Genomic DNA, 18,905 nt, shown 5'->3' with positions numbered 1-18,905 from the left:
GACCATACTTAGGAGGCTTGAAGCAGCATTTTAAATTAATGCTTCAACATTTTGGGTGCATACATGTCTGGTTCATGTACATTATGGTTTATAATAAAAATGTAAAACTACATTGGTGTGTTGTGAATTCTAATTCAAATAACCGGTGAATCACAAGTTGGACTGAAATATCAGTTTAATCACATTTATAATATATTGGCCATTAGCTTAGAGTAGTCAGAAATCGCATTCCTGAACACTGAAAAAATATCTAAAACAACCCATTTTTAAAGCAATCTCTTGCACATTCAGTGAAGCTACTACACTGGCCTCCATCTAATCAAATGGGTGAGACAATGATTAAAATGTTCAGGTTAATAAAAAAAAAATACTGACAGACAACATTAAAAACAAAGTGGACTAAAAATATCGGGACACCTGGGAATAGCAGATATGTAATAAGCTGCAAATTTAGGAGTTACCTGGCTAACAAATATAGGTAAGCATCCATTGTATTGATAAGGTTTCGTAATGCTTAATAAAAAACAAAAAAAAAAACAACTCACAGTAACATCAATGTCACACTTAGAAAGCAACACATAAATTGCAGTAAACGCAGAACACACAGGTGCCTTTAACCAAAAGTAGAACAGTCTTTCATGGACCCAGCACAACACTGGCTGCTCTATTGGAAATCTTTCAAGTCCATCATGCCTCATCGATGCTGGTGTAGAGCAAGCCTCTCTCAGTTCATTGTAGTCCTTGCAGTGTAGTCCCTCCAAAATAAAATTTTCTCTTTTCTTGCTTTGTGAATTGGAGTCATAGTGGTGGGTAATTGTGCTGTTGCTGGGTATGAGTAAAATAAAACAAACCAGAGAAGGAGCTTATAAAGAGGGGAGGGTTCAACAAAAAGTCTGCCACCAATGCTACACAACTGGAGCTAACAAAGAAGAATGCTTGCAGGCATGCATAAAGTCTTGAAAATGGCTTTGGGTGATGCAGCAAATCCTAAAAACAAGACAAGATGAAAAGGAGAAAAAGTGTAGATGGCCAAGGTGCATCCTGGGAAATCTACACACAGAGGGCTCTGGGGAACCTAGGGATAAAAAAAACAAAACAAAAAAAAAAACTTAGCAACAGACTTAATAAACCATTATGTTTCAAGATATTGGTCAGCCCCACCTGTCCTCAGTGAAGCCATCCATCTCCTCCTCATCATCAAGCTCCATGTCCAGCTCATTGTCCAGTGACCCAAGGCCATAGCCGCTCAGGACACTAGAGACACATAAATTAATCATTAAAACAACATTTTATCAGCATCAGAAGTGCAACTATGGAAATGATATCTTTTCTCACCTGACAGAGCGGCAGGTGAAGAACACAATCCTCTTCAGTTTTTTATTGTAGAAAAAGTAGTTGAAGGACCAGAGACTTCCCTCTTCACCAAAAGGGTCAGAGTCCAAATCAGGATTGTAGCTACAAAAGACAAAAATGTTTACACTCAAATTGTGGCTCACAGTTGATAAGACAAAATTAAACCTACCTGTAAATGTCACAGCTCTGCAGGTTGATCTCTTGATCAATGGAGTTCCAGAGCTCTGGTCCAACAGAGTTGAAGTCTTCTCCCACAGCTGAGAACAAGCTGCTATTCACGGCATTCACCACCTGAACGCAAAAACGCTGGCATTATTGATTGCCCTGGCTGTAATTCTGAAAAAACTACTTATTCTTAATATACTGACCCAGTTGAGACTAGGCTCTCGGCTGAACTCATGGGCCCGTGCAGCGCTGAAGTCATAGTCCGGTCTGAAGGACTCATTGAGCGTGGTGATGAGGTAGAATATGGTCTTCCTGCAACACTTGTCACTCAGTGGGTTCTCCCCATCCTCACTGCTTTTAGCCAGCCTGCAGAATGCACAAAGGAAAAGCAATTAAAAACTGATGATCACCACTCACAAATATATAATTCCCTTGGCACTTACTGGTTTGGACTGATGGTGCTGGTGGACTGAGGGGGAGACAGGGCCTCCAGGACATGGGGCTCGCCCTCCTGGCAGAACTGCTTGAACATGTGCTTATCATCCCCTGCCATCTTGCAGGAGTAGCTCTCAATCCTGGGAGGCAACAATAACAGAATTAAATTATTTAAATACAGAGATTACAAAACTACTGTTTGTGTACAATTTTCAGACATCTGCCCTTGTCCTGATAATACCCTGAACCCTACCCAAACCCTATGACATTCTCTGTACTCATGAAATTGGCCACACTATGTTGGTTACGGTAATTACAGTCTGACGTAAATGTATGTATACACGATGTCTGCAGTACGTTGTGTCCCTGATACCCATGACCCCACTAGTGTTAACCTGGGGTTACATTTCCAACATCTCGGTTCATATTTCTGGGTCAGACATCTCAGATATGTCTGTTGCTTGGATGTTTATTTTGCTCCAGGCCACCGAAGGGTTATGCAAGAGCAAAGGTTGTGCAACTTTATATGAGTGGCCAAGGAACCACTCATTGGTCTTTGCAGTCTAAATATAGAAACTTCTGTCTGGACAGCACAGTGGAAATAACGGTCCTCCTTTTTCACCCGAAACCCAGATGACTTATCACAACACAGGGGGCATATTTGGTGGACAATTATTTTACATAATATGGGGACTGTACTACCACATCTAAATACAAACTAAAGTAAAGATGTTGTAATGGCCTGCTATGACAATCCACTTAGCAGTGCAGCCTAAGCCCTGAAGCATTGAATCGTTTTTACATGCACACGAAAACACTCATTACACCTCACAGCTGACTTTTACATGCACAGGGAGGGAGACGTGAACACACAAGTCTCTCTGCATCAAAAACTGTGCCAGAATACAGCCAGCCCCCACTCAAAGAAGATGCTTTATGTAACAACAACACTGTTACTGTAACGACAAGATAGTTAAGACCTTACATAACCAAAAGGACATTAATCAGCCCAACAAGTCAAATCAGTTAACTATTAAGCTGGACTGAAGGGGGACCAAGCACAGGTTTACTTCTTATCACAATATTGCACAACACACTGATATTTGTCTGCTCCACTAGCCTTAATTGGGGCACTGTTCTGAACCACGCCTCTCTTAACCCTTTTTCCATTACATCACAGTGTTTTTTTCTGTGTGAACACTGCTTCCTAGTTTTAGTTTACCATTCCATGACTCTTTAATGACTTCAAACATGTGATCTTCAAGCTAAGCCAATGCTACTAAAATAAATGCTGTTAAGTAGGAACAACAGGCTTTAAACTTCTCAAAATATGTAACACTTTATAGTATAGATTAACACCTTAGCATAAAAATAGAATCTCTCACACTACAGTTGTCCAGAGTGTATATATCTGAAAGTATACAGCAGTGTTATCAGCTGTTACCATACAAGACCCTTACCTGCCAAGAATGCGAGACTCTCCCGTTTCCACACACAGCCTGGAGCTCAGGGCCTCGAAGCTGGAGTTTTCCAAAAGCTTCATTTTGACCTATATGGAAAAATTTATGGATCGTGATTAACACCATCAACATTAATAGAAAATAACATATCAAAATGTGATAACATGTTCAACATTAATTAATTTGTTGGGAATGTTAAATATTTTTAGGAAAGCCAAAGTGCAATGAACAGAAAAACATGCATGTATTAAATTACAGAGGCAGCCACTTGGATATTTGTGCATCACGTAAATTAACATTTAACTAAGCACAATGATAGGCTAAATATTGAAAATTATTAAATGTCGGATCTAACGTAAATAAAATGAGAATGGCGCTGGGGGGCGCTTGATGATCACCAAAACACTATTTCCGCTTTCTGTAAATCAACTCCCCCTCCCCCACTAGGTTAGGTAAATAAATTGTCTTCCTGGTTTTTAAAAACATCATATTACACAATACTTACCAATTTCAGTTGTACTATCAAAATGAGCGGTTAAAAATCTTAAAATAAGTACAACGTCTTCTTGGACCAATAGTTTTCTTGAAAAAAAATAAATATCCCCGCTTTGTCAAGTTGCTAATATTAGCCGTTAGCTGCTCAAACTGAATTTCCACTTCACAGATGACTGTTTAACAAGAACTTATGCATCTTACAAAAGCACTCGGTCGAGAATGGCTGTTACTGAAACCCTTTAAGACTATACAAAAACTGCTCTGTCCGATTAAATGCGATGAAATTAAATCCAGGGAGCGAACGTCGGAGTCTATCTGCAGCGGCATCCCTTTCGACCTGATTTTACAAAGACGTCTGGATTAGTAGGACCAAGTCGCTTTTTCTCAGCGACTCGATCAAAAAGCAGCAAAAAGCTACTTGTGCTAAACGGGGAAAATGCAAAAATAACGGTAATTCGTCGACAGACTCAACTATACATCAATTCCGTCCAAAACAAGGGTATCGTCTTCGAGATAAAGCCCAGCCCCTTTTCATTTATATATGTCACCAAATAGACACGCCCACCCGTTTCTTTAAGCTCTTTGGTAATTGGCTATTTCACCCGTCAATAGTAGTTTCACACAGACATCATTGGTTAAAATTTTCAACAGCCCACCCCTTTTGAATATTTGTTAAAAGGCTTAAGGATGGTGTTGCGTATTAGATATTTTACCAGTTTAATAGTTTGCAAATGTAGGCTTGTTCTGCACAAAATTGCTGCACTATTTTTTGCATTAAATATTTGCTAACAGGTAATACTGCGTACGTGAGATACGTGAAATTCACGCAGACCCACGTCTATTCGTCAAGCTACAGCTAATAAACAACCAATCGGGAAGGGATAAATAGACAATACCCTATGCCTAACGTGAGAATTTGCATTCATGGGATAAATATCTAAAATACAAGTGATTCATACTTTTTAAGTAAATGAAAGCAAGAGGAGTATAGGAATTTAATGTAGAAGCAATAACATAATGTAAAACAATGAGCAACTAAATGTTCTTAAGTCACTTAAGAGTGACGTATTCAGAAACATCATTCAAACTGGTGAGGTCATTTTCCAAATACTCCAAAATCACATTTCCCCCATTGTAAAGAGGTGTTTCTGAAAGAGTCAGTAAGGACTGGAGGCTATCATCCATCTTAAATGCTTCTCCAGTCAAGGGGTGACATAGCCGTAGTTTCTGTAAACAAATGTAACAACATTCAGTGAATTATAATTAGTGTGAATATTGTCTCCTTTCTTAACTGATAACAATCAGTGTGTAGAATCGTCAGTCGTCCAAGTAGAATCCATGGCAAAGGAGAAATTCAATTTCAGCTGGACAAATGTTTAACAATCTGGAATATACTTTCCTGAACAACCCCCATAGAAACAAATACTACAGTTTATTATCAATGTACTACTAAATACACAAATTGTTTGCCTCAAATAAAATGGCACTATAGCAGAATATGCAGTATCTACAGTAATTATAAGTGTTTTGGGATGTTAATGATGTACGAATTGGTGTATTTATAATGATCACATATATTGCTGGTGAAAAATATTTGATATACCATCTAGCACATACCTTTGCAGACAAAACATTGTTGTTATTCTTTAAGCTGGCCAGAGAGGCTGCATAGTCAACCACCTTGCCTACACTCCATTTAGAGCAGAAGAACATGGGCTTGCATAAATCCTTTGATTCTTTGGGCAGATATACTTGAAAGTAGGTTCTCTCCGTCTAGACAAAGGTTTATTAACATAAATTACATGATGACTTGATGATGAACAACCATATAAGGTCAAGTGTGTACCTGCGGAAGCCCCTTATCACCTACAGCCTGCTGTTTTAATTTCATTAAGGCTACCTTAGCTGCAGTTTCACTGTTCTTTGCTCCTCTGCGTCCTTTAGGATTCTGTCCTTCTTTTGACTCTGTAAAATAATAAACTGCAATTAAGCAGATTGCAGACCACATGAACAGCTTTGCAAGATGTAGAATTTAATGGAGAAAAAAACTGACCTACAATTTTTTGCACCAGCTCTTTAGTGGCTGCCATTCGTGGTTTAGAAACCTCCAACTTCTCACATTGATGATCACTTTGATGCCTATGTCTGAAAATGCATTTTAGCAAGTAGCTGTTTAAATTGATGTTTAGGAGAACACATTTCACGGTTAAGGAGCAAGTACACTTACATCAAACAGAAATGTTTTTGGCACTGTGGACATATAACAGGCAACAACTCCTTCCCAGTACAATCCTGAAATGAGCACGGATAACTCGTACTGCCTCTTGAAGCCGGGGTTTCTCTTCTCGCCGGTTCCTAAATGCGAAATTGTCAGCAGAAACTGGCACTGAATTAACAAACCCTTTTCTGTTCAGTTGATGCCTACCTCCTTGCATGTGTGAGAATCCCTGCTTCTGTGCTCAAGGCTGATAAGTACAGATAAAATAAATCAGCATCATGTGACTGTTTAATTAATCGAGACGCTATTCAGAGATGTTTTTTTTGTTTTTATTTACACTATGACAACATTTTTACATACCAGTAAACCCCACTGCAAAATTCACAGACAAAAGGGAGAAAGTCTGAAATAAAGATTGTTTGGTTAAATCTGCCACTAGCCATACTACACACGATAATATATGTTCAAAGAAAACATACGTTACTAGTAGGCTGTACAGCTTTGACTAGTCTGGTGTATTAGCTTAGCTGCCAACTAGCTAAAAGCTAACTCTGCTATCTCTGGTAAACATTGCACTTAAGTTTATATTTTACATAGAGAAAAGGGGCACAAACCTTTTAAATTACACGATTCAACTTGGCAGTGTTTTCCAATTTCCAATTCAGCCATTACGAATTTGGTAAGTACGAGCATAAACTCAAGCCGCTGAAATAAACATCAGCCAAATAGTGCGTTTTAATTGTCAACTTTGACTCCCGGAAGTAAAAGATGCGTCTGCTTCCTTGTTTTCCTGTGAAGCGTTTACAAAATAAAATAATGTAAATATATAGGTCTATATTATGCGCACGTCTTATTTTGCCTATAAAGATTACTAAGAAATAAAACATATATTTCGAAAAGGGCTGAAATGTGAAATAATTTGTGAATAGAATAGATTAGTAGACGGGGGAGGGGCAATTTCAGGTGTTGACGTCATGGAGGTAACTGGGGAAAGGTGCGGCGAGGCTTTCACTGGCTGCTTTGAACAGAGCCACCAACAAAGTTGTTAAGCTGGAAATACTGCTGGTTCCACACACCCGCTTATAGACACAGGTGCGGACGGCTGTCCATACTTGAAAGGTGTAAGTTTTTAACTTGCGTTGTAATATAGGTCTACAAAAGCTGCCAAAATGAGCAAGATTTCCAAACTTTTCAAGGGGAGCTCAAGTTCCAATTCGTCGAGCTCTTCCAAGTCCAAACATCGGTCACGGGGAGGACCTTCTCCCCAAGAGGCTATCCACAAACTCAGGGAAACAGAGGAAATGTTGACAAAGAAGCAAGCCTACCTGGAGCAGAGGATACAGCAGGAAATAGCAACAGCAAAGAAACATGGCACCAAAAACAAAAAAGGTAAATTTATCTGATTCAAGCCTGTGCACCTGTTTAATTTCTTAGAAGTATCCTGCCTAATGTCCAGTTTCATGTAGCTAGGCTCATGATCATAACTAAGTTTAAATTACATATTTTGTTTTTACTTATTTTGTTTTTTGATTAGTCTACTTTTGTCATAATTAATCTTATGATGTATGAATAATATTCCTGAATTATGGCTACACACAGTACAGTGAATCATGTGAGCCTAAAAATAAGAACCTGTTTTGGGAGGGACAATTGTTTGAGAATGCCTAACCCAGGTTGCAGTGATAGGCCTGCTTACAGCAAAGAAAGCAAGGAAATTGTGAACTTAACTGTAGGCTATGATTTCCATTTGTTTGTGTTCTTAGCTGCTTTACAAGCCCTGAAGAGGAAGAAGAGGTATGAGCAGCAGCTTACACAGATAGATGGCACCTTATCCACTATTGAGTTCCAGAGAGAAGCGCTGGAGAATTCCCACACCAACACAGAAGTACTCAAAAATATGGGTTATGCTGCACAGGCTATGAAGAAAGTCCATGAGAGCTTGTAAGATGATCAGAACACATTATAGGAAAAATAATACTGTGAAAACTCTTTCATTTCTAACGTTTTGTAATGTATTGATTTTAGGGACATTAACAATATCGAGGACATGATGTTAGACATTGGAGAGCAACAGGACCTCGCCAAGGAGATCAGTGAGGCCATTTCTGGACCTATTGGAGAAGCATTTGATGAGGTTTGTGTTATTCCTATCCTGTGTGAAAAAAATAAGTTAATTAAATAAACTAAACATGTAAATTCATCTGGTTTTAGGACGAGCTTCTTGCAGAGTTAGCTGAGCTGGAGGAGGAGGAACTAGAGGATGCTATGGGTGAACTACCTAGTGTTCCTGCATCTAAACTACCTTCAGCACGACCTGGCCAGCGTACATGTATGTAAAACTTAGACCTGATAAACACTGAGAATTACTAGAATTGATAGATTATCACAGAGTGGTTTTAAAATACATGTGTTACATCTATTTTTTGGTTTGTTCTATTGTCACATAATCACATTCATAATTTGGTGAAGTGATGAAAAACATGACATAAGTATGAATAAGTATAAATAAATATGTGCAAGTACAAATATTATCTTGCTACATTTTAGGATAAATAAAGTTTTTTATAACAAACATTTTGTGTTTTTGTATTACAGCATCCAGAAGAAAGGTTGAAGAGGAAGATGACATGCGCATGCTGGCATCATGGGGAACCTAATGCGTGGTTATAAAATACTTGACAAAGTTTAGTTTTTTCTACAGACTTTTATCTGAAAGTTTTAGATCAAACTGTGTGTAATATAATACAAAATAAGTGAAGGAATTATAAATAGAGCCTTGGGTGATTTCACATCTTCTTTTTTCTCATGCATAATTGATCAAATTACACTGTTTTTGGAAATGCAAAGTGGAAATATGCTATAATGTTTTGGTAGACCTGTAAATAAATTTGATGCATTGTATACATGTAGAGTTATGTTCTTGATGCCATAATCATTATTGGCATTGGATCATATTGTATATAATTACTGCAATTATTTACTTTGCTACATGAAGGTGCTGCTCTGGGCCTGTCTATGCAAACAATAAAATACATAAAGATCATATTAAAATGTGTCTGTCATTCTAAAGAATACAGCAAAATGCTATGCCCATAACATCTCTTAACGTTTTAATAATCATATTACTATTTACCGAACACAGACCTATTCTACTCTATTGAATCTATAATGGATCCTAATCCTACCAATAATGGATTTTTTTAATACACGCATTTTATTTTGAAAGTCCGGAAGTACTCTAATTGTTAAGAATGCGACAAATGACTGACACATCTGTCAAAAAGTACAGGAAGTTCGACAAAGAGGCAAACTTCTATCCTTCTCAGGATCACCTTTTGAACAAAGTCCACATAGTCAGGTAAACTCGGTCATGGACTCTAACACCCCCGCTGAGACTAAAGGTGAGTGAATACGAACTTTGTTTTGGCGCATTTACGCACAAAGAGTTCGCGCGCTTATTAACGCAGTAGCTATTTTAGCTGGAGATAGGCCATTACTCTGTGAACTAAGCGGGATGTGAGATGTGGCACGTTTCATATGTTTACACGTACCACACCTTTAAGATTAAATGGAAGAACTTGTAAAGTCAGGCAAAAGTTTTTTAGAAAAATAATTGAATAATCATTCGTGGATAATTGTGTAATGGCACCTTAAGATCCTACATTTCTCTTTTACTTATAATCTGTTTCTAATTAGTGATTGTAATGTTCTGTCCTATCAGACCTTGCCCCTGGTGTCACAAAGGAGACCATACAGGACAGCGCAGCTGCAGCACCTGTGCCCCACCTGGATGAGATCCGTCTGGTGGTGCTGGGCTGGAGGTGGCCTGGAAAGAGTCTGACAGGAAACACCATCCTGGGAAGAGAGGACTTTCGACTGGAGCGTGCTGCAGAGTTTTGTGTTAAGAGACAGACAGAGGTAAAGGGGCGGCATGTCACTGTAGTGGACACCCCAGGCTGGTTCTCTGCACAAGACACACCACCTTCCTATAAACAGGAACTTGTAAAAGGGGCCACTCTCTGTCCCCCTGGTCCTCATGCCTTCCTCCTGGTCATCCCGGTGGGAATGTTCACAGACGTGGACCGATCCCGAATTGAGGAACACGTGAGTCTTTTTGGTGAAAATGTCTGGAAGCACACAATTGTGGTGTTTCCCTGGGTGGAACTCCTAAGGAAGATTTCTATAGAGCGCTACATTCGAAGAGAGGGTGAGGACCTTCTGTGGGTGCTAGAGAAGTGCAAGCGGAGGTACTTTGTCATTAATAACTGTGTATTTGGAGAGCATCCTCAAGTGGGACGCTTAATGGAAAGGGTGGAAAAGCTGGTGGCTGAAGAAGGGGGGCACTTTATCCCACAGGAGAAGGTGGAGGAAAAGAAGCCACAAGATGAGAATCAGAACCAGGACAGAGATGTTAAGGAGCTCGGGGCACGGCCCAAACAGAACTCTGGGCTGTCTCTGTCCAAAGTGATGGAAGTGGAACCAGTTTCAAGTGAGTACATGTTATAAGACTTTCTATACTTTATCTGTCATTACAGAGGGACCTTTATTAATAATGGACTTGCCTCTTCTGGTTTCAGATTAACCCGATACCTGTGACAGCTTTGTCTCAGGAGAAGCCCGGATCTCTGATGGTAAAGATGCCCTATTTTTCAAAATGAATGTTGCTGAAATGTTAAGAATGTACAAAACTGTGTGATTATTTATTTATAATCAAACTTTGTTATTTGGTAATATGTGTGTGTGTATAGGCAAACTGTAGTTTGAAACAATGTTGATTATCTATATCAATGACTTGTATGAATGATGATTTTAAAAAGCACAAGCTGTTACATTAACAGACATGACCATTTTTAATAGCAAAACACTCCTTTGAAGTATATTGTTCAGGAAAGATGCACTATAACATTGTTACTACAGTGCTGCAAAATGTAAAATGTAGTTTCAATTTTAATGACCAAACCTTTCTTTTTTAAAAATATAATATAATACCATTAAAATGGTATCATGTATTGTGTGTATGTTGTTATTTTAGCTCCTGCCCTAGCTACCCACCTTTATGTTACTGATAATTAATAATGTAATCGCAATTTAATGTAATATACATACAGATACAGCCTTTCCATCTAAAAAATAATCCATCTTGTTACTGTTTGTATTGGACTGTAAACTTGTTCAAATTAGGAAAACTTTAAAATGTACACTGATTGAATAAAGTTACTTCTGTACATTTATAATAACACAAAAAGCAAAACATTTTTTGTATCAATTTATTGCTCAGCTGGTTTTAGACTGTTGGCCTGCCTATTCATGGGAAGCATTGTGTACAGCACAGTTGTGTTTGTTTGTACTGTATGTTCTAAAGATATATTTACTACTGTCTTCCATCAGTGATACCTCTGTTAGTCAGCTGTTGCGGACAGGCCCTTGCTCTTTGTCACATATAAGTGCTTTGTTTGTGTTTCTCAGTCCAAGCGGCTCATGTCTCAGACTGCTTTCTCATGTTATTGTATACAGTAGTTCCATAACTATACAATTATCATTGTGTATTTAAATCTGGCATTATATTGGTTACAAACAAAACATTTACATGTTCTTAGAAATACTGTATCACTTAAGAAAATAGCTCGGGGAAAAACTTAAGGAAATGAATAGTCATTGCTAGGAAAAGGGCGTGGCATGCATTGACGTTTTTAGTTCTTCTTGGATTGTGCAATTTTGTTTTCTCCTCCAGAGGGCACCATGAGGCCATGTCCGGCGCTTGGAAGTTCCCTTGACCTTGCATGCCATTATATTTATTATCACGATTTAAGAGGGGTAATTGCTTCGAGCTCAAATAATTAACACATTTTAGCCCATAGTAAACGCAAATGTCTGACATATTTTTTTTGGCACTACAATCCCATGTTATTAATAATTATCCTTAATTCATTAGGTTTTAGAGCCTGCCACGAACTTCCACCAAAAAACAACACTTTGCTTTAAAGAACATATTTATTATTTCCAAAGTAATCAAAAACAATTACACAAATTACAGACGTGTGATATTGCGAGATTTAGACACCTGCTTTGTGCTGTGGAGAAATGTCGTATGAGTAAACCAGAACCTTTGTTTTACAGTCTATTGAAATGCCAGCATGTCCTTTGAGAAAAACAAAGAAATAAACCATGATGATACAAACCTCTCCCTGTCACATTACCTGGTGAACACATACACTCTTGTAGTTACAGGTGACAAGTGCACATCAAACAGGACTAGGAGAGATGTTATGAGAATAAAAAGATGTCTTGAAGCATCATATTTCTGAAGTGAATTGGAATGAATATTTTTGCTCATACATGGGACTGGATCTGTAAAAGCTGTAAAATAATCTGTATATCTTGAATCTTTTTGTTGAAGTGTTGTGAATTACTTTGAGTGAGAAATTTATACCTAATCTGAAAGTGAATATTTGTGCAAATGTACATATTTATAACATTATGATAAAAATTTAAATTAATTGTACTAGAAATGCTTGATTGATTGCTACTGTTGTGGTCAGTATCTGTAGTTGAGGTACATATTTCATTTTGCTAACTTACTGAATATTCTTTGGTCTTGAGATGAAAGTGGTAAATTGTATGAATTAGTAAATAATAACAAATTATATTCTGAAAAGGGAATGGGTATCATATTGCACATTTTAATTTGTTGGAATGATTTCTCAATATCAGCTCTAAAAAATAAAAGTGTATTTCTGATGCGATGTATTTGTGGCGGCAACCATTGTACTGTTCACATTTAAGTAAAAAAGTAGCAAAATAAAGGCCACTCATACAGAATAAGATGTCTTGTATACAGATGTGAAATAACAGGCTTGTCATGAATTACCTGAATCTGCAAATGTTTAGGCCTTGGTATGTACACAACCTGCAATTTAACTGCAATGAGTTAAATTATCACCATAGAAAATAATAATAGTAATTGAATATCCATACTGCACACCAAACCAAAGCCAACCAGTGTGTCAAAGGGACCGCCTGTGCAGAGCCAGCTCGAAGAATTAAGGACACCAGGTCACCACTGCCCTCACCCACACGTCATGTACACTATAGAAAATATAAATCACATACACTCACAAGCGCCTGTCTTGTCAATCTGCAATAGTAACGTGTCATATGAAAAAAAAAAATTAAATGTGCATGGACAAATAATTGTGCAAAACGATGGACAACATGGCACAGTAGTTATGTAAAAGTGGATAGTGTGTGCCCATCACCCAAAACAATTAAAAACCCTACTTATATTTTATGGAAAAAAAAAAAAATCATAACTAAGCGATTGCTGAGAGTATTCCCAGCTGCAGTGACAGGAGAAGAGCTCTACATCATGTGCCAATGCTTCTGTGGAAAAGTCAATGGGAACAGCCACCACAGTCTGGTCTATACAGAAACATGTGCCAACCCTAAAAATAAAAAATAAAAATAAACCTGACATATACAAAGGCATATACTGTATACCCCACTGACAATATAGTGAGCATTTCTGTTCAGGTATTGTTCTGAAAATATATACTGTAAAATTGCCCCAGTTCCCCTCCTCAGAGAGCATTTGGCCTGTCGTCAATGGCATCAAATGACTTGCTGACGTCAGTGATTCTAGTCCAACCAACAATGTTTTTTCCTCACTCCCCAGTATCACTTATCATCCACCATATCCAATGTCCCAAATGTCACGTGTGGAATCAGACACAGCACACTGCAATAGCTGCACAAGATGGTCTGGTCCAAGAGGGAAGTGAATTGCTGGGAGGAGCAGCCTGAATATTTTGGATTTTTTAATAGTTGTTTCTCAGCACTGCTCTGATTCAATAAACCCCTCTTTTTCATGGCCCACGGGCTCCACCTCCGCGTAGGCTGGATGTCCCGAACCACGGCGGAACTTCATGGCCGGCCACTTGCTTGGACGTCTCTGTCAAAGAAAAGAATCACATTATGAGGATTCAAAGATACATGGTAAAATGTCACAAATAGTATGATATATTAGAGCAGTGGTTCACAAACTTTTCACACCAAGAAAACAGGAGTATGAAGTGATTTTAATGGTTAGACAGGTAAACTTGGGTGGTCATTAAGATTTAGTCTATAACAATTTATTAACACCACTTTTTATACAAACTACATTGTAAATAAGTATGTTTATTTTTACTCACATTTACTGCATGTACACTGAAGCATTTTGGAGTCAAATAATAGAAGCCTAGACTGTATAGTTTATTATAATTATTTGTATGTATTGGACTGTATTTAGACTTGAGGAAATGCATAGAAAACCAGGTCTAAACCAAAACCAAAACCAAGACTAAACTAAGATGTAAAACTAATATAAGCCTCAACTATAAATACTAAAGATATAAGAATACCAGATGGAGTCATACTGAACCTCTATATTAGTAAATCAGCCCTTCACATTTCATTGAACAAAACAACAAATACTTTTCTCATTTTAGAGGGGCTCGAATAGACTAAGAGAAACAGACAGCATCCAAGAGCTTTCACTGATTGAGGATGGTACTGATGTCATTAGACAAAGGAGAACCACTGTCTCTGGAGTCTGTGTGACTGACGGCAAGGACAACCTCTTAATGCACTTATAGGATAGGGAACGCAGGGACAATGTATACAAAACTAGATACATTACAACCATGTTATCAGTGCAGCATAGATAAGGTAAATCAGAAACATAACTGCTCCTAAATAGTATTGTAGATAATAACAGATTTGTGGCACTTGCAGTTCACATGTAATTAAATAAATAATTAGATAAAAATATATTAATTTTTAATCTGATCAACAGTTTGGGAACCACTGTACCACTTTTGCCCTGATCTTGCCTTTATATGCAAATGTCCCTGAAGATATTTATACTCACTGTTATGGCAGTGCTTCTATAAAACTTTTAATATTCCCAGACCTTGGCAGTAAAATGTAAACAATACAGCATTTTTTGTTTAGTTCAGCGTGTGCCGTGCCAAGAGGATGATGAGACAGACCTTCTTTCCTTCTTTGACCTTGTAACCAACTCTCCTCTCCTTATTTAAAACATGTTTACACCTCTTGGTTCACAATGCTTCAAACAGCTCCTCCTCTGGGGTTTCACATTCATTCATTACCGAGAACAGAGCTGCAGTTTCATCACCCCCTCTGAAAAACCATAATACATATTTATGAGGCAGAAACTGAAGAATAAAATGCACTGAGCTCTGTCCAGAGACACGGCTCTATACAGACAGTTTGTTTTACAGCGAGCGGTGTAACTCTTAAGTCTTCAGGAGAGGAGGTGTATGGCTGGTTTATTTTAAAATAGAAATAGATTATATTCTAGATGCATCTTTATTTGTCTTTGGATTAAATCTTTGTCAAGTTGTGAGTGTGTGCATCCGGGTGTATCATTGAATACACACACATACCAGTTTCACATGTTTTCACACAAACCTCGATGAGAAATAGGCTGGCTGCTGACGTGGGGTGATGGTAGATGTACACAGTGACCAGAACCCCCACCACCATGATGAGAGACACCAGGAGGATGCCCAGGATCAGGCCTGTGTGCTGGGGGTGTGTGCCTGGGCTCCTGTCCACCGTGTTCTCTGCTGGAACTGCTACAAAAGAAAGAAAGGCCTGATCAGTACCATTTGACATGTAATTAATACATGTTTACCTTTCTTAATTTTTTAATTGCTTGCATATTTTATTTTATTGCTATTGTTTGGTGGAAAACTAGTTCTATGTTCAATGTTTTTGTAATGCCATGTAATGTTTTTGTAATGCCATAACCTGCCTATAGGAGGAGCTCATCCAGCATTATTAAGTCAAGAGTGCACTTGAGTTTTCTTTCTGTAAAATCATTTAGTAAATTATAGCCTAGTAAATAATTTTATGGGCTTTGTATTAGTTGTTGAGACTGGTCTTATATAAGGCAAAAAAGAGCAAGTGAACTGAAATAGCCAGTACTGCTTTCAGCCTTGATAGTGCTAACTGTAACTCTAATTTGTCCTTCAGCTGGCCCTTTGAAGAGATTCATAGTGAAACAGCAGGTGTTTGGAACAGGCTTTGAAGAGATATCAGGGGGATATGAGTGTCCTTAACCAGCAGGATATACGGATTTCATTTCTACAATGAATGCAACATGAGAAACTAAGGCTTTTCACCTGCAATTTGTCAGGAGCAAGAATAGGCCTAAAATTATAAAATCATTATTTGCTGATAACCAATTCACATTACTTTCTTAATATTTAAAAATACTGTGTAAGGCTTACTACTTTACTTGTCCGTATTGCTAGCATGCACCCATCAGTTAAATGCACACAGAATAATCAATGATACAATGTCATGTCTTGTAATAATGTTCTTTGAATTATTGCTTGTCAAGTCTTGTGTTTTTATCCATTAATGAACCAGCTATCTATGTCATAAACAAGTATGTATTTTATATCTGTAGAGGGTCAAGCTAACCCATTATGGACATTAATGTAATTGAATAATGTTAAAACCTTCTTAGAAAGCAGTAAATGGAAGCTGTCCCTAGTAGATTTGTTGGGCATTAATGACATGGCTGTAACAGATGACCACAGCAGGTCTCTCAAAGGACTAATGGATGTGCACACTGACTACTGAAAAAAGCAAGCTGGAGATTGATAGATAGTGAAGGATCATTCACGAAGCCGCTATGCATATCCTTGCTACTGCAGAGATGACCTTGTATGGCTGAGAATCAACTCAAATAAAAATATCTAATGAATAAGGCTGTGCAAAATTTGTGGATCGTTAAATTATCTATATTTAATCCTACCAGACTATGTGGCAAATACGGTCTAAATCAGACCAGGTTAGGGTTATGAAAAAACAGCGTGCCATATACAAGGCAGCAATCAAGCACACAATGTGTAATCAAAATCTGATAGAGGTGGATCATTTTCTCTACAAGACGGACAAGATAAATTTGCAATGTGCTCTCTCAAAATAGATATGATTTAGAGTAGGAGTTATGATTCAAAGACATTATTAACAATGCAAAAACCTGCTACCCATGGCTTAATGTAATATCCGGTGTAATATTGGATCTATTGCTTTTGCTATTAAAATAGTGCAATGTACAATTGTGCCAATATACTATTTAATTGAATATGAAATATGCTTTGCTAAATTTTTGTGCTTTTGTTCTAAGTAACAGCTGATATCCAACATGTAACAACTGTTTGTATCAGCTGTTGATATAAAGAGGACATGGCCAGTTGTCAGGGATTTTCATATCTCACAAAGGTGTGGATCTGTCCAGCTAATATTTCAGATTAGTATCTTGTTTTACATTGAGAGAGTTATTTAGTGAAAGCATCACAAAAAAATACCAAGCGTATGATTTTTTATTATAATGTTCATTAGCTGATGCCTATCCATATACAGTATGCTAATAACATTAAAACAAAGTACACCAGAGTAGTTTTGTTCTATTTGTAACCCTTGAACCACTTACCTTGGTTGTCTCTGAGATGTAAAGCGATCTTGGTATCATCTGTTAAGTAAACAGCAAAGATAAAGAAATTAATACCATAAAAAGTCTGTATTTCATTTTAAGGTTTTCTTTCTCAAAACAGTTACTAATGGGATTACACATTTCAGTGGCCTATCTATCTTGCTCACAGAGTGAAATTTGCCACACTTAACCAAATAAAAAATAAATGTCTGGGATATCATGCATAATTTAGCACATAGGAGCAGTCTGGGGGCTACCCATAGAAAACATGGAATTGCACAATGACCCACTTCTTCAGCAGAAATAGACACACACCATACCATACACATTATGCAAATAGTTTGCAGCCCCTTGAAGAAATATTGCATTGAAAATTCCATTTAAATTTTTGTTGTGAAAGCCAACATATTTTTATGCCTGAAAAGCATTGGTAAATGGGATATTGCAGAGTAAGCACCAGATGGAATTTTTCGATCCCACAAGAGCATTATGGTTATGAATATGAATCATAATAGCTGCTTGGGGAAAACAAGTAGCGATTTATTGTATATATGGATGGCCGTGTTTTTTTCTAAGGAATTTTATATGCAGTTATTGAGGGAATAAAGATCAAACAGCCTTTCTACCCCACACACATTAGCACTGCTTCTTGTCTTGTCCAGCTGCACATTTGCAATCTCATCCGGCCCCCCACTTTGCACTTTACCCTGACCTTTGACCCCTGCAGCTGAAATGACAGAGAAAACAATCCGTAGTGCGTGTCAGAACATTCAAATTTTTAGTGTCAACTTCACAACAAATACCCTTGCTTGACCTTTTGACCCCACAGATATGCACACACATATTACATTTCTTATTCTTGTCGCCACGCCCCAGTGTGATCTGAAGAGTTAGTAGTGGGAGAGCTTTGCGTCGCAGCTGGAGAGCTTTGACACTCCTCTCTAAACTTACTAAATCCACCTTTATTTTAGCGGACAACTGGGACCCCTGAGTAGACATAAGGACTGTTTAAACTTAGCCCTCACAAGATGATTAAAGAGGAAGAACAGAGACACCACCTTAGTACAGCATGAACATGTGGGCTTCAAGAAAAGTATGGGACCCTACAACAGAACTCCAGTTACAACAAGCGTTTCAAAATGTGAAGTAAAATGTTTGTGTTACATTTTGCTATATTTCATGATATCATAAAAGTGTGGTTGAAGTGGCTTTACATCTAGTTTGAATGCAAGTTTTCTCTTTTATGTATACACACTCTTTGTAATGCCAT

General features: G+C 37.8%; 4 protein-coding genes across 9 annotated transcripts in view; 2 read left to right on the top strand and 2 right to left on the bottom strand.

Annotated features, from left to right (window-relative positions):
- Positions 1–157: 157 nt before the first annotated feature.
- On the bottom strand, positions 158–6,898 carry LOC110170104 (zinc finger, AN1-type domain 1). 6 transcript variants are annotated; one of them, XM_055151144.1, is made up of 14 exons: positions 6,741–6,897; positions 6,487–6,529; positions 6,334–6,373; positions 6,136–6,263; positions 5,962–6,053; positions 5,755–5,888; positions 5,526–5,681; positions 3,414–3,502; positions 1,962–2,093; positions 1,722–1,884; positions 1,523–1,644; positions 1,336–1,455; positions 1,162–1,254; positions 158–1,075 (listed from the first exon to the last, which is right to left on the bottom strand). In XM_055151144.1, exons 1-14 carry the CDS (start codon positions 6,817–6,819, stop codon positions 1,051–1,053), a joined length of 1,416 nt encoding a protein of 471 aa, XP_055007119.1. In that variant the 5' UTR covers positions 6,820–6,897; the 3' UTR covers positions 158–1,050. The 6 variants fall into 6 exon arrangements, with proteins under 6 accessions (XP_055007119.1, XP_055007120.1, XP_055007121.1 ...); XM_055151145.1 differs by having other exon boundaries at positions 5,755–5,873; XM_055151146.1 differs by lacking the exon at positions 6,487–6,529 and having other exon boundaries at positions 6,741–6,865.
- A 207-nt stretch (positions 6,899–7,105) lies between these two features.
- chmp4c (charged multivesicular body protein 4C) lies at positions 7,106–9,171 on the top strand. Its single transcript, XM_020935723.2, has 5 exons — positions 7,106–7,515; positions 7,890–8,067; positions 8,152–8,260; positions 8,338–8,455; positions 8,722–9,171. The coding sequence occupies exons 1-5, from the start codon at positions 7,296–7,298 to the stop codon at positions 8,781–8,783; spliced, it is 687 nt and encodes a 228-aa protein (XP_020791382.1). The 5' UTR covers positions 7,106–7,295; the 3' UTR covers positions 8,784–9,171.
- A 216-nt stretch (positions 9,172–9,387) lies between these two features.
- LOC110170096 (GTPase IMAP family member 9) lies at positions 9,388–11,379 on the top strand. Its single transcript, XM_020935725.2, has 3 exons — positions 9,388–9,527; positions 9,848–10,615; positions 10,704–11,379. The coding sequence occupies exons 1-3, from the start codon at positions 9,497–9,499 to the stop codon at positions 10,706–10,708; spliced, it is 804 nt and encodes a 267-aa protein (XP_020791384.1). The 5' UTR covers positions 9,388–9,496; the 3' UTR covers positions 10,709–11,379.
- Positions 11,380–12,768: 1,389 nt separating this feature from the next.
- plxdc2b (plexin domain containing 2b) overlaps positions 12,769–18,905 on the bottom strand; it is a 71,593-nt gene continuing 65,456 nt past the window's right edge. Inside the window, exons 12-14 of the mRNA XM_020935715.2 lie at positions 17,636–17,674; positions 15,598–15,764; positions 12,769–14,074 (exon numbers count right to left, since the gene is read on the bottom strand). Of these exons, the coding sequence (XP_020791374.2) occupies positions 13,955–14,074; positions 15,598–15,764; positions 17,636–17,674 (326 nt within the window). The 3' untranslated portion in view covers positions 12,769–13,954. The remainder of the gene's footprint in view (positions 14,075–15,597; positions 15,765–17,635; positions 17,675–18,905) is intronic.

Source organism: Boleophthalmus pectinirostris, unplaced genomic scaffold (genome assembly GCF_026225935.1).
Source record: "Boleophthalmus pectinirostris isolate CB_2022bp ecotype Guang Dong unplaced genomic scaffold, ASM2622593v1 HiC_scaffold_15, whole genome shotgun sequence".
Taxonomy (NCBI): domain Eukaryota; kingdom Metazoa; phylum Chordata; class Actinopteri; order Gobiiformes; family Gobiidae; genus Boleophthalmus; species Boleophthalmus pectinirostris.
This window is presented reverse-complemented; position numbering and strand designations above follow the sequence as displayed.